The sequence below is a fragment of the Populus alba genome, chromosome 4 (assembly GCF_005239225.2).
Source record: "Populus alba chromosome 4, ASM523922v2, whole genome shotgun sequence".
NCBI lineage: Eukaryota > Viridiplantae > Streptophyta > Magnoliopsida > Malpighiales > Salicaceae > Populus > Populus alba.
In genome coordinates, this window is record NC_133287.1 from 18406367 (window position 1) to 18421976 (window position 15610).

A 15610-nucleotide genomic window follows, 5' to 3' on the forward strand; every position below is an offset into this window, starting at 1 on the left:
TTTTAATATTTGTTTTCTAGTACCTATAATTTGATTGTGAATATTAATTTTCATGTTTACTTATTTTTTTATTTTTAACATATAAATGAAAATAAATAATAAAAAACAAAAGTAAAAGAGGACAGAAATATCTGACGGGATAGAAGTAAAGAAAGGAAAATCTCCATTCACTGACCCGAATGTGTCTCCAACTTTCGTAAACAAGACAAGGTTCCCAACTTCCCGGTTATTAGGCCAGATTGGACATTCAAGATTTGACATCTTTCTACTTTCTAGGAGGTTTGAATTTTTTACACACCTTCCTTTATTACATAATCATCAGCCAATAAGATATGACGAATCAAATCTAACAAGTTTTGGTTTATTGGACTCATTGAATAAACTTATTTTCTGAAAAAATATCATGCTTATTATTTAAAAATAAATATTTTTATTTTAAAAAATAAATTTTATAAATATAAAACTAAAAAAGAATTAAAATAATATATTAAAAAATCAAACACAAACAAAACAATTAAAAAAAAACTTGTATTTAAAAAAGGCATGTAAAGTACATGACCTAGTTTATGAGATCAAGATAAACTCATAAAAAAAAAAATTTAAAAGATAATCACAAGATCAATATTTAAAAAAAAAAATAATAATGCAGAATGATAAGATCATATAAAGCTGAATCCCTGACAAGTTGAATGCGAAAGATGAACGAGGAAAAAAAATTAATTACACATAAGGGTTCATGTAAAAATAGGGGTGAAAAAAAAACCATTAATTAGAGGGCAAATAAAATTTTCCAATTGGATTGTTATATTGAAGTGAAAAAATAGCTTTAACAAAAAAAAAATTAAAAGAATGAGAGTCAAATTGAAAAAAAAAAAAAAAAAACAACAAGAACTTTGATTAAAAGATGAAATTGAAAGCCAAGAAAGTTGAACAAAAAAGCCAAGGAAAAAATAAAAAAAAAAGATTGAAATGAAAAAAAAAACACGAGAAGTTGTAATTAAATGACTAAATTGTAAAGAAAAGACTCCTATAAAAAGAATAAGAACAAAATAAAAAACTAAAAGAATTAGGACTTCAATAAAAAAACAAAACATATAAGAAATTGTAATTAAATGGTTAAATTGAAAACAAAAAACTTATATAAAAGAAATGATAATGAAATAGGAAAATGAGGACTAGGATTGAAAGAAAAAAATACAAAGAAAACAATGGTGTATTTGACCTATTATGAGAGAAAAAAGAAAAAAAAATAATCACTAATGACCATTTGATCACCATATGCTGCCACATGTCAAACCATGTGGAATAAAATATAATGACACATCTTAAAAAAATAGTGGAAGGTCAAATTTGTTGACTCTAGAGGTAAAAAATTATTTTTATTGTGTTAAAAAATGGAAAGAACACAAACACCCCAAACAATGACTAATGATTAGTGAAAAAAATAAAAAACCCCAACCTTATGGCTCAGTTTTTTTCTAACTCAAGAACAAGTAAATAATTTCACTATAGCAATCCACATTATTTATTATTATAGTGAAACTTCTATGCCTTTTAGAGTTTCTATTAATGGATATGAGCTGTCAATCATAAATTAATTTAAAAATAAAATTATTTTAGATAAAATTAAAAAAAAATATTAAAATTAACCCCTGTGAATCTCATCCAAGTTTGTCCATGCTAGTCAAGTCACAAGTTAAGTGATTTTACTGGTCATTGTCCAAGATAGTTCAATAATAAACCTGTATGGACCAACTTCAAGTATACAAAATGACAAATAGCCATATCTGCATCACTGGTCCACCCAAAAACCAGGTTTTACATTAACCAAATTGATCAAAGTAGACTTGCACAACAGCAGCATCCAACCACCAAAAGCAACCAAAACTTCTCAGGCAGTAGAGGGCCGTTGCCTGCCATGTGAAACCCATCACATTTTTGCCGACTCCCTTCCACCCAACCCAAACTATTTGCGTATGAAAGCAGTGAATAAAAATTTTAAAAATATGGTTGTGGTTGTTTTTTAAAATATTTTTTATATTTTAATATATTAAAATGATGTTTTTATATTTTAAAAAATTTATTTTTAAAATTAGTATATCAAAATGATTCAAAATATAAAAAACAAAAATTGCACCGCCAACAAAAAAACTAAATTGCACCGCCAACAAAAAATCCCAGATGGGAAAAAAAAAATCATTATCATTTCCGAAACAACGTCGTTTTCACAAGTACACAGCCAAAACAAGCCCACAGTCAAGCATCGAACCACTCCTTACAAATCACTAGAGAAATTACCTTGTCTCATAAGTTTACACCTTTTAATAATCAAAATCACTTTAAATAAACAAAACGTTGTGCATCAAATCAACTCTACCAGCAAAATGAATAAACATTAAACACCTTGTAGGCTTAACACGGTCATAAACAGTTCATTCTCAAGTTTGCATCAAGTTTCCAAATCATAAGAGAGGCTGAAAAAAAAAACTAATTTCTTTTATAAATATATTGATCCAGGTTGTTATATCAAACTAAAAAAAAAAACAGCGTGCAATACATTTACTCGTGATAAATTTTTAGGTTCATTTAAAAATATGATTAAAGTTATTTTTTAAAATGTTGTTTACTTGAAAATAAATTAAAATAATAATTTTTTATTTTTTAAAATTTATTTTTAACATTAATACATTAAAATAATTAAAAAACATAAAAAAATAATCTGAGAAAGTAAAAGTCATATTTTTTTTAAATCACAAATTATAAATGCAATTAAATTATTTAGACACACTGCGGTTCTATGATTCCTTATCAAATTAGTCAGAGAGGTTTTTTTTTTAATTAATAGCATGAGAAACGAACTTAATTTTAATACATAAATTATAATTTAAACTCATTAAATAAATTATTATATTATACAATATACTAAAAGGGCTTAGTGCTCCTCTTATTGTTTACCTAGACTCAAAGCACTATGGATTGGAGCAGTGTAAAGGTAGCCTAGCCCTTACCACCAAGAGTTACAAGGGCAGCTAAAAAGAAGTGTGGTTGTCTTTTCACTGGGATACATCCGGCATTGAATGGATGGTTATGGAGAAAATGGTCGCTTCAAGGTTTGGTTGGGCTACCCTGGGCGTTCGCCGGGGCCACACTCTCGTGTGAGAACACCTGGCACTGGGGCTTACCCGCCCTTGCACTGTGTTAAACCTGAGTGCCACATGGTGCGAGGGCTAGTTTATCCTTGCTTTGGTAGGAGCCATCCCGCGTCCCCACATAGGGACACCTTGTGCCTGGGCTACCTGCCCTTGCACTGGGTTAGACCTGAGTGCTACATGGTGCTTGGGTTGGCTTGGCAGGGGAGCGCGGCCAGATTTATGCACCACATGGCGAGACCTGGGGCTTAGGCTACCCTACTTGTGCACCTGCATTAAACCCGATGTGGTTTTGGGGCTGGCTTGCCCTATGCTCAGACCTAATGGGTCCTACATCAGGATCCAATTTTCTTGGGTCATTTGTTAGAATCCAGGGCTATTGAGTCTTGAGTTTCTAAAAATAATTATTTTCCTTCTAAATATTTTTATTTTTATTATAGTATAGAGTATTAATACCAAACATAGTATAATTCGTGTTCTAAATATTATTAGTTCAATTGTAGTAAAAATGATAATATTTATACCCAAAAAAAAATATTGTTGACATCAATACTTTGAATTGTAATAAAATCATAATATTGAGAACACAAATAATACATTTTTTCATATTAATACTCTCAATTATAACAATAACAAAAATATTTATACCACAAATAGTACTATTTTTAGTATTAATACTTTCAATCATAATAAAAATAATAATCTTTGTACCACAAATAATAATATTTTTTATATTAATACTTTGAACTACAATAAAAATAAATATCTATACTTCCAATTATAATAAAAATAAAAATATTTGTACCGCAAATAATAATATTTATACCACAAAAAATAATTTTTTTTATATTAATGCTTTTGAACTATAATAGAAATATTAATATTTATAACACAAATAATAATATTTTTAATATTAATACCTTCAATTATAATAATAATAATAATAAAAAAAAAACAATATTTATGGCGCATGAGCTACCACCCTTGCGCTAGGTCAGACCAAAGCGCCACGTGGCACTGGGGTTTGCTTGCCATACCTTCGGTCGAGCTAGGCTCGTGTCCTCACATGGTGACACATGAGGCATGGGTTGCTTGTCCTTTCTCTTGGTCAGACCCAAGTGCTATGTGGTGCCGGAGTTAGCTTGCCCTACTTTGGGCGTGAGCCAGGCCCTCTCCCCAACGTGTGGACACCTAACGCCTCGTTTGCTTGCTTTTGTGCTGGGTTAGACTCGAGTGCCATGTGGCGCTGGAGCTAGCTTGCTTTTACCCTAGGAGTGAGCCATGCTCGATCCCCCACATAGAAACACTTAGCGCCTGAGTTGCCTATCCTTGTGTTGGGTTAGACCCAAGTGTCGCGTGGCACTTGGCCCTGGCAGGAGCCAGCCTACGCCCTCGTGTAGGGACACCTGTCGCCTGGGTTGCTTGCCCCTGCGCTGGGTTAGACCCGAGCACCACGTGGCATTAACTTGCTAAAGGCGCACAACCAGATCCGTGTGCCATATGACGAGACTTGACGCTTGGGTTGCCCTGTTTATGCACTTGCATCAAGACCAAATGGTAATGAGCTGTTGTTAAGACCTAACTCGCTTGGGTCCTACACCTGGGTCCTGTGCTGGACCCCATGCAATTGGTCTAGCATAGGACCAAATGGTAACGGGTCCTATCTCAGGACCGATTCACTAAAGTCATAGCCTGGAATCAAATAATTTGTATTATAAATATTTTTTAAATTTTTTAATATAATAATGTGTGCTATAAATATTATTATTTCTCTTATGACTCAAAGTGTTTATATAAAAACTATTATTATTTGTGTTATAAATATATTTTTTTTTATTATAACTCAAAGTATTGATATAAAAAATATTATTATTTATGTTATAATCATTCTTGGAATTATTAATATAACTATTTATGTTATAAATATTATTATTTTTATTATAATTCTAAATATTCATATTAAAAATAGTATATGAATAATTATCATTTATGTTATAAATATTATTATTTTTATTGTAATTAATATTATTAATAAAATAATTAATAAATTTGAAAAAAAAATTATTATTAATATTAAAAAAATATTATTTTTTTGTATTATAAATTTTTACAATAAATTTTATAAAAATAAAAAATAAACCCGGCCATCCGAGTAGTAAGTTTCTAAATTGTGACGTGAGGACAAAGGAACATATACGATATAATAGACCGAATATAATGTCTTTATTCGTATAGTTTATTCCGATTTTTTTCACTTTCCAACAAAAACACATATAAAAGTCGTCCAACCGCTCTTTTTTCTTCTTTATTTATTCTGATTTTAGGGTTTACCTTCACCCCCGGTCCCCCCTGTCCGCTCTCCCCCGATCAAAATTTCCCAAATTCGATAATTTTTTAGGGTTGTCACACGGATGCGCTGAATTCTCGTCATGACAACGCGATCCGGTGGCGCGTGAGTGCGCGACGACGGATATAATTCTGGTGGGTTAGTTCTTGTATGGAAACTCGTAGCCGGAAACGGGCGGAGGCCTCCTCATCTGCCGCCACCACCACCAGTCCAACTACTCGCCCCAACAAACGATCCCGCGCTGCCACAACAACAACCGCCACCGCTACTCGCTCTCGTTCCACACGTGCTCACCCTCTTCCAATGGACTCCACACCTGTTGAATCGTCTTCTTCTTCTCGCTCTCGTCGGAATAGGAATAATAACAGTAACAGTGAATCGGATAAAGGCAAAGAGAAAGAACATGAAGTTAGGGTTTCACGTGAAAATAGGGAAATTAACAATAATTTGGATTTTGGAAATGACAATAATAACCTCAATGTCGACGACGATGACGACAGCGATGGTGGTGGAATTGGGGCTTTCCATCATAATCTGACTTCAGCTAGTAGTGCCTTACAGGGTTTGTTGAGAAAGTTGGGTGCTGGTCTTGATGATTTGTTGCCTTCTCCCGTGACGGGTTCAGGTTCAAGCTCGCATCAATCGGGGAGATTGAAGAAGATTCTGTCTGGGTTAAGGGCTGATGGAGAAGAAGGGAAGCAAGTGGAAGCCTTAACGCAGCTCTGTGAAATGCTTTCTATTGGGACTGAAGAGAGTCTAAGCACTTTTTCCGTGGATTCTTTTGTTCCGATTCTTGTTGGGTTGTTGAATAATGAGAGTAATCCTGATATTATGTTGCTTGCTGCAAGGGCGATTACACATTTGTGTGATGTTTTGCCTTCGTCTTGTGCTGCCGTTGTTCATTATGGCGCTGTTTCATGTTTTGTTGCAAGGTTGATTACTATTGAGTACATGGACCTTGCTGAACAGGTTAGTTTCTTGATTCCCCAGTTTATGTTGCTTTTATCTGCCCGTAAATTGATTGGCTATGGTTTATTTAAGTGGTTGATTATTTGGTATTCATGGCAAATCCGTTCTTTGAATACTGTATACAATAATGATGGCTTATGAATGTATTAAATGGGTTAGTCATTTGGGATTTTATGTTTGATTGACTATACCAGTGTCTTGCTTTTAGTCAGTGGTAAAACTGCATTCTTTCTGTACAGCATTATGACAATACTATTCAGATGGACTGCAATCAGCTGGTTTTATTTGTTGGTTTATTAGTGAAACTTACTGCTGCTTCTGTTGCAACGTGACAGTCTCTGCAAGCTCTAAAGAAAATATCTCAAGAGCACCCAACTGCATGTCTGCGTGCTGGTGCTCTTATGGCAGTGCTTTCCTATCTGGATTTTTTCTCTACTGGAGTTCAGGTAATTGATTTGCAGTTTTGTTTTTTAGTTAATTAGTTAATTTGGCATGCAGAGATGCTAGAACCTTGTGGAGTAGTTCACATTCTTATCAAGGCTCTTTTGATCAATGTCATGTTTTCAGCGAGTAGCATTATCGACTGCTGCAAATATGTGCAAGAAACTTCCTTCAGATGCAGCTGACTTTGTGATGGAAGCAGTCCCTCTGTTGACCAACCTTCTTCAGTACCACGATGCAAAGGTAATCTTGCTGTTTTCTCTTAGAGTTGCAGCCAATTCACCACCTTCTAGTTTATTCTGCACCCAAAGTAATTTGAACATTTGTAGGTCTTGGAGCATGCTTCAGTTTGTTTGACAAGGATTGCTGAAGCCTTTGCTTCATCACCAGACAAATTAGATGAATTGTGTAATCATGGACTTGTTGCTCAAGCTGCCTCTCTCATTTCCACCAGTAGTTCCGGAGGTGGACAGGCATCTCTCAATGCTCCAACATATACGGTAAAAGAAGCTTGTACCTTGTCCTTTTAAGTTTTATTTCATGTATTTTGGTCTTTCTGACTTAAGGCATTCAGGGCTTAATTCGACTGCTATCCACGTGTGCAAGTGGCTCTCCTTTAGGAGCCAAAACACTACTTCTTCTTGGGGTCAGTGGAATTCTTAAAGATATACTATTAGGTTCTGCGGGTTCTGCTAACTCCTCTGTTCCTCCGGCTCTAAGTAGACCAGCAGATCAGGTACCTGCTTCTTCTTCTGCATGTTCTGTTTTGTGGTGCCATTGCATTCTTTTCACCATGAAGTATTCCCAGGATTCAAAATTATTTGGCCTATTCAACGTTTAAGAACTAAGTTCCAGCTTCATTTTTGTTGACGCTGCCATATAGGTTTTTGAGATTGTCAATCTGGCAAATGAGCTTCTTCCTCCACTTCCACAAGGAACTATCTCCCTCCCTACCAGCTCCAGTATGTTGGCCAAAGGATCTGTTGTGAAGAAGTCTCCATCCAGCAGTTCTGGGAAACAGGATGATAATAATGGAAATGGTCCTGAGGTTTCAGCTCGTGAGAAATTATTAAATGATCAACCAGAACTTCTGCAGCAATTTGGAATGGATCTTCTTCCTGTTCTGATACAGGTTGGTCAGTTTTTTAATGGACTTTGCCGTGTATAAATTGCAAGATCTGTTCGTGTTCACTGAAGTTGATAATAACGACATCATTTGCTTGTTGTTCAGATTTATGGTGCCAGTGTCAACAGTCCTGTTCGCCACAAATGTCTCTCAGTTATTGGGAAGTTGATGTACTTCAGCAATGCGGAGATGATTCAGTCTCTACTTAATGTGACAAACATATCAAGGTGAAACGAATTTTATCCATGCTTGTTCTTTTTATATACTCTCATCAGGGTAAGTCAAATGACTTTTTATCCATGTTATTTGTTCCTCTAGTTTTCTAGCTGGGGTGTTAGCGTGGAAAGATCCACATGTCTTGGTTCCTGCCCTTCAAATTGCCAAGATTATTATGGAAAAACTTCCTGGGACTTTCTCCAAGATGTTTGTCAGAGAAGGTGTTGTTCATGCTGTAGATCAACTTATCTTAGCTGGAAGTCCAAATACTGGTCCTACCCAAGCTGCTTCTGCTGAGAAGGATAACGATTCTGTTCCTGGATCATCATCACGTTCCAGGCGTTACAAACGTCGCAGTGGGAATTCAAATCCCGAGGCAAATTCATCTGAAGAATCCAAGACTCAAGTTTGCGCAAATGCTGGATCACCTCCAAGTTCTAAAGAAATCCCAACCATTAATTCTAATTTGCGTTTAGCAGTTAGTGCGTGTGCTAAAGATTTTAGAGATACGCACTTTCCTTCGGATCCCGGGGCTGCTGAAGTTGGGGTTACCGATGACCTTTTACACTTGAAAAATCTCTGCACAAAGTTGAATGCTGGTGTTGATGACCAAAAGACTAAAGCAAAGGGCAAATCAAAGGCTTCTGCTTCCCATCTTATTGACAATTCTGCTAATAAGGAAGAATACTTGATTGGGGTGATATCCGAGATGCTAGCAGAGCTAGGCAAGGGGGATGGTGTATCCACTTTTGAGTTTATTGGTAGTGGTGTTGTGGCAACCTTGCTAAATTATTTTTCTTGTGGCTATTTTACCAAGGAGAGAATTTCAGAAGCCAACCTACCCAAACTTCGGCAACAAGCACTAAGAAGATTTAAATCATTTGTTGCTCTGGCCCTTCCTTCCAGTGTTGATGGAGGGGGCGCCACCTCCATGACAGTCTTAGTTCAGAAGCTTCAAAATGCTTTGTCATCCTTGGAGCGTTTTCCTGTTGTTCTTAGCCATTCTTCTAGGTCATCTAGTGGAGGTGCACGCCTGTCGTCTGGATTGAGTGCACTATCTCAACCTTTTAAGTTACGTCTCTGTCGGGTCCAAGGGGAAAAGGGTCTCCGTGATTACTCTTCCAATGTTGTACTTATTGATCCATTAGCAAGTTTAGCTGCTGTAGAAGAATTTCTTTGGCCGCGAGTACAGCGAAACGAAACTGGCCAAAAGGTGTCTGAATCTGCAGGAAACTCAGAATCGGGGACCACACACCCTGGAGGTGGTGCATCATCCCCTTCTACCTCAACTCCTGCTTCTGCCACTCGTCGTCACTCTTCAAGATCCAGATCATCTGTTAATATAGGAGATTCAGCTAGAAAGGAACCAATACCAGAGAAAAGCACAAGCTCATCAAAGGGAAAGGGGAAAGCTGTTTTGAAACCGGCTCAGGAGGAGACAAAAGGACCTCAAACTAGAAATGCTGCTCGTAGAAGAGCAGCCCTTGATAAAGATGCAGAATTGAAACCAGTGAATGGGGATTCTAGTTCTGAGGTATGTTATAATTCAAGGATACTATGATTAACTTGATTGTAAGTCTTAACTTGCATTATCATAAACTATTAGAATTCTAATATTTATGTACCTGTGAGGATGGCAGCCTTGTTGCTTTAGCCAAATAAACTAGTTTAATGAATCTCCTTGATAACTAAAAACTAGTTAAAAAGCAGTCCAACTCATTCTTTACATCAAGTTCTGATAATGAGAGTGCTGAATTTTAGGATTCTTAAGAGTCTAGTTTTCTCGTTAGTAAGGAACTCTGCATTTACTTGTGGATTGCGGTATGCATGAATCAAGTCCAGTGAGAAGTTCTACGCTAAACTTTTCTCAAGAAAACTGGAGTTTTTAGAGTGCTGCTTCATATTATAATTTGCGGATAATCTATTGAGTATCCATACAAAACATATCATATATTTATTGTTTTGACAGTGTTGTTTTTCAAACAACTTTTTGCATGTTTTTTGTAGGATGAGGAATTGGATATGTCTCCTGTGGAGATTGATGACGCGTTGGTGATTGAAGATGATGACATCTCTGATGACGATGACCATGAAGATGTTAGTCTTCTGATTGCTTTGTCTTTGTTAATTATGTAGCTTATATATTTTAAATTTCTTTCTTTATGCCTTGTGTTTGTCTGATTACAGCTCCTTTTGGATTGAGTTTTCATAACCATGGTCTTGGAAAAGCAACAACAACCATAGTTTTAATTGTATTCAAGTTTCAAAACCTTTTTGAAAAAGATTATGAAAGACCTGAAAATCAGTTTTTTGCCTCAAAAAACTGCTTTTTACAATGTCAACCTGTTGTTTGCTGTGTATTCACCACTTTCTAGATTTGATCATCCTTTTTCTCTCTCCCAGGTGCTAAGAGATGATTCTCTTCCTGTTTGCATGCCTGACAAAGTACATGATGTGAAATTGGGTGATACACCGGAGGATAGCAATGTTGCACCAGCAGCAAGTGACAGCCAAAGTAACCCTGCTTCTGGTTCTAGTAGCAGGGCTGCTGCTGTTAGGGGCTTGGATTCCACTGATTTTAGGAGCTCTTATGGATCTAGGGGAGCTATGTCTTTTGCTGCTGCTGCCATGGCTGGGCTTGGATCTGCTAATGGTAGAGGCATCAGAGGAGGAAGAGATCGACAAGGACGACCTCTGTTTGGTAGCTCTAGTGACCCTCCTAAGTTAATCTTTACTGCTGGTGGGAAGCAGCTAAATAGGCACTTGACTATCTACCAGGCCATCCAGAGACAACTTGTGCTGGAAGACGACGATGACGACAGGTATGGTGGCAGTGACTTCATCTCTAGTGATGGGAGTAGGCTTTGGAGTGATATATATACCATTACATATCAAAGGGCAGATGGCCAAGCTGATAGGGCTTCTGTTGGAGGCTCAAGTTCTAGCACATCAAAGTCCACCAAAGGTGGCCCTTCCAATTCCAGCTCAGATGCTCAAATGCATCAGATGTCACTTTTAGATAGCATCTTGCAAGCGGAACTTCCTTGTGATCTAGAAAAATCCAATCCTACTTATAATATATTGGCTCTACTACGTATACTTGAGGCTTTGAACCAGCTTGCACCTCGTTTGAGAGTTCAACTAGTTTCTGACAACTTCTCCGAGGGGAAAATCTCTAGTTTGAATGAGTTGACTGCTACTGGTGCCAGGGTTCCTGCAGAAGAATTTGTAAATAGCAAGCTTACACCTAAATTAGCTCGACAAATTCAGGATGCCCTGGCACTGTGCAGTGGGAGCCTTCCATCATGGTGTTATCAGTTAACAAAAGCATGTCCATTCTTGTTCCCTTTTGAGACTCGGCGACAGTACTTCTATTCAACTGCTTTTGGATTATCTCGTGCATTGTTTCGTCTTCAGCAGCTGCAGGGTGCAGATGGTCATGGGTCAACAAATGAAAGAGAGGTGAGGGTTGGCAGATTACAACGCCAGAAAGTTCGTGTTTCCCGAAACCGCATTTTGGATTCTGCTGCAAAAGTAATGGATATGTATTCTAGTCAGAAGGCTGTGCTTGAAGTAGAATATTTTGGCGAGGTTGGCACTGGGTTGGGTCCTACCTTAGAGTTCTACACGCTTTTGAGTCATGATCTACAGAAAGTTTCTCTGGGAATGTGGAGGTCAAATTCAGCAGCAGGGAAACCTTCAATGGAAATTGATGGAGATGATGAAAAAAATGGAAAATCCAACAATGGGTCAGGTACTGCAGTTGCTGCTGAACTTGTCCAAGCTCCACTTGGCCTGTTCCCTCGTCCCTGGCCACCAACCGCTAGTGCTTCTGAAGGGAGCCAATTTTCTAAGACTATTGAGTATTTCCGGCTGGTCGGACGGGTGATGGCCAAAGCTCTTCAAGATGGACGGCTTTTGGACCTACCACTTTCAATGGCATTTTATAAACTTGTGCTCGATCAAGTAGGCTATCAGACCATTTTTTACTGCACATTAGCTATATTTTGCTGTCGCACTGTTGATCTTATTGGTTGAAATATGTATCCTCTTATCAATTGCAGGAGCTTGATCTGTATGATATTCTTTCGTTTGATGCTGAATTTGGGAAGACTTTACAAGAATTGCATGCCCTTGTTCGTCGAAAACAATATTTAGAATCAATTAGCTGTGAAAATAATGAGGTCATTGCTGATTTATGTTTTCGTGGGACCCCAATTAAAGATCTCTGCTTGGATTTTACTCTTCCCGGTTATCCAGACTACATGATGAAGCCAGGAGATGAAACTGTATAGAACCCTTAACCTAAACATCTCTTTATACTTGGATGCAATATTTCTTGCTGCAACTGTCTTTCATTCTGATGATTTATTTTCCCTCAAATTTTGTTGTAAGCTTCAGGTTGATATCAATAACTTGGAAGAATACATATCCTTGGTAGTTGATGCAACTGTGAAGGCTGGGATCATGCGACAAATGGAAGCGTTTAGAGCTGGGTTCAATCAGGTCCAGTTCCACCTGTCTTTTATGAGCTCAGTAACTATTTTAGGAAATTGTTGTGCCTTGGTTGTTTAGTTGATTTCTGTGAATTTTAAGTTCTATGGAGTTTCCTGCATTATATATTTTGTTGTGGTCTGCCTTTTATACTGTATCATCTGCTATTTTTGTAAAATTTATTATAACTGCCTTGATTTTTTGATATCACATTCTGGTTTTATTATGTTTGTTCCAAACTCATTCTGGTTCTGCTTAATAAGTAGGTTTTTGACATCTCATCATTGCAAATATTCACTCCGCAAGAGTTGGATTATTTGCTTTGTGGGCGAAGAGAACTGTGGGAGGTAATTCACTCTCTTTTTGCCATTTATGCATTATGATTCTGGAACTTTTTTCTTGATTATTTATTGGATGCTTTGACTGATGCAGCTGGAGACACTTGTTGATCATATAAAATTTGATCATGGATACACTGCCAAGAGTCCAGCCATTGTTAACGTATGTTCTTTACTTTGATTTTTGAGGATCATGTTTGGGAGAATAAGTATCTGTGTTTTTATTCTCGTCTGATGATTTTGGTGCTGTGGCCGTGATGTTTTAGCTGCTTGAGATCATGGGAGAGTTCACACCAGAGCAGCAGCATGCTTTCTGCCAGTTTGTTACTGGAGCACCCAGGCTGCCACCTGGTGGTCTGGCTGTGCTAAACCCAAAATTAACCATTGTTAGAAAGGTATGCCTTGAAGCAGCTTGTTTATTACAATTTAATGTTCCATTTGGTGCATGCTATGCTGAATGTGCACAACATTGTATTACTCTAGCTATACATGAATTCTATATAGGCTGTTGTTGCAAGGTCGGTAACTGCCTTTTCAACTTTTATTTCCATAAATAGTATCATAAATGAATTGTAAAATCATATGCATGCTGGAATAAATTAGGTGCACATGAGTCAATTACATGTATGGATTTTTGAAATAATATAGTATGGAGTACTTTGCAATGCAATCAACATGGTGTTTTTTGTTTTTTTTTTGGGTGGGGCATGATGCATGGGTATTGTTTCCTGATGCATCAACACATTGCTGTGTCGCATGTTTTTTTTAGTGGCATCTTCCTGTAGATTTTATAAATAAAATCACCTCCTTTTATTTGAAAATTATTGTCATCTATGTGTTGTAGTTGTCAAAACCGTCTTAGATTTTCTGTTGCTTCCTATAACAATAGCATTTCTGGACGCAGCATTCTTCATCTGCTGGAAATGCAATGTTGAATGGAACTGGGCCTTCAGAATCAGCTGATGATGACTTACCTAGTGTCATGACTTGTGCTAATTACCTAAAGCTACCACCTTACTCTACCAAGGTACTGTATTTGGTGATCAAAATGGACTTATTATAATTTTCTGGGATTTTTTACATCTTCGGGTGCTTACTTTATACGTGCGTTAAACAGGAAGTCATGTACAAGAAGTTGCTGTATGCAATCAGTGAAGGGCAGGGGTCTTTTGACTTGTCATGAGTTTTTTCGACCAGGCGATCGATATTACATCACAAGACTCCCAGACTTTTTTCCTGGGATGCATTTGAGATTGGAAGTGATGCTTATACCACTCAATAATATGGCTTCCCTTTGGTGTTACTTCATACTAGTGGTGTCATCAAGGTCAGCTCATAAATTTTTGGGGAGGCCCTTGACAAATTTTGTTATTGGGCCTGGATATAATGTTTGCCTGGATAGCTCATCCATTTTTTCTCGATGATGGCCATGTATTTGCAGCTCATAGAAGATGTGCTCTGATTTTTATGAATCTGAAATTATTTTATTGGCAGTATGTATTGGTTCCTTAAATTTGACGGTTAAAATTTTCAGGATGCTTGCTGCATTTTCGTGCTGTAAAGGAGTAACACGTGGAGGCGTGTTCAGTTGCTAATTCTTGTAAATAAATACAAAATTTTCAATTTTTTCTTCTTGTCCGATAGAATATACATGTATTTCAAGTAATGATGGAAATGGCAAAAATAAACATTGAAATATTGCTTTTGTTTTACATGTATTTTGCTGTGTATCTTGCAGGTTATTTTATACCATGAAATTGTAATACCTGTTCTTCTATGCATGAAACATGAGATAAACTGACATGAAGCAAAAAACATGTCCATCTTCTTTGATTGTAGGATGTTGTCTAGCTTTATTCATTCATGTGTCATTGTAGTTCCCACTCAATACGTCATTTAGAATTGTGGAAGTTCACCATGGACTCTTTTGATCTGAAACTCTTCGTCTGTTAGGTCTTAAGTGATGATCATAGAAGACGTATCATGCCCGTCCATTAAGGTGGTTGTCCTTCCTCGTCACTGTTTGACAATGCCTGGCCTTGTTCATCCCACCTTGTTTATCGTCATTGAATTTATCATCATTTTAATATACTTTTAAGTGAAAAATAATAGTTTTTATTTAATACTAGCTAATTCATGCTTCATCTCGGAGAATAGGCAAAATTTTGTGGTGTTCTAATTTCTGAAAGGTTCGGTGTTTGAGTTTCCAATTTTAAATATTTAGATTGAGGAACTAAATCAGAGCCTAGAAAATTATTCTATAAAAACTCCAGCTCAAGCTTCGTGTTCTTCTTTTTTTCCTGACTTTTAGAATGTTTTCAATCCCATGTTCATATGGTGAGACTAAACTCTGTGATCGAGTTTTAAATAATTCACATCTGAACTGATGTTTTTACCAAAAAAAAATTAAAAATAATATATATATTAAAAAACACCTTTTGATTCTACTTTCAATTTAGATTTATATTGCAAATAAAAAATAATCTTCCCATGCTAGATTGTTTATACTACCAATTCATCCTCTGAAAAC

General features: G+C 36.6%; 1 protein-coding gene across 3 annotated transcripts; it reads left to right on the forward strand.

Moving 5' to 3' along the window:
- The first annotated feature begins 5456 nt into the window (after positions 1-5456).
- LOC118040457 (E3 ubiquitin-protein ligase UPL3) lies at positions 5457-14792 on the forward strand. 3 transcript variants are annotated; one of them, XR_004686067.2, is made up of 18 exons: positions 5457-6465; positions 6801-6911; positions 7033-7149; positions 7236-7406; positions 7481-7642; positions 7790-8038; positions 8138-8259; positions 8351-9782; positions 10256-10345; positions 10652-12214; positions 12313-12537; positions 12644-12754; positions 13009-13089; positions 13175-13243; positions 13347-13475; positions 13985-14107; positions 14198-14407; positions 14615-14792. XR_004686067.2 is itself a non-coding variant. In XM_035047408.2 (17 exons), the coding sequence occupies exons 1-17, from the start codon at positions 5647-5649 to the stop codon at positions 14261-14263; spliced, it is 5640 nt and encodes a 1879-aa protein (XP_034903299.1). In that variant the 5' UTR covers positions 5457-5646; the 3' UTR covers positions 14264-14792. The 3 variants fall into 3 exon arrangements, 2 of the variants coding, with proteins under 2 accessions (XP_034903299.1, XP_034903300.1); XM_035047408.2 differs by having other exon boundaries at positions 14198-14792; XM_035047409.2 differs by having other exon boundaries at positions 12650-12754; positions 14198-14792.
- The last annotated feature ends 818 nt before the right edge of the window (positions 14793-15610 follow it).

Excerpts from the sequence above, each read along its gene's own strand:
- LOC118040457 (XM_035047408.2), top strand. The coding sequence starts at position 5,647 with ATGGAAACTCGTAGCCGGAAACGGGCGGAGGCCTCCTCATCTGCCGCC. Across the intron at positions 6,912-7,032 it reads TTTTCTCTACTGGAGTTCAG|CGAGTAGCATTATCGACTGC; the intron begins GTAATTGATTTG and ends TCATGTTTTCAG. Across the intron at positions 13,476-13,984 it reads AATTAACCATTGTTAGAAAG|CATTCTTCATCTGCTGGAAA; the intron begins GTATGCCTTGAA and ends TTCTGGACGCAG.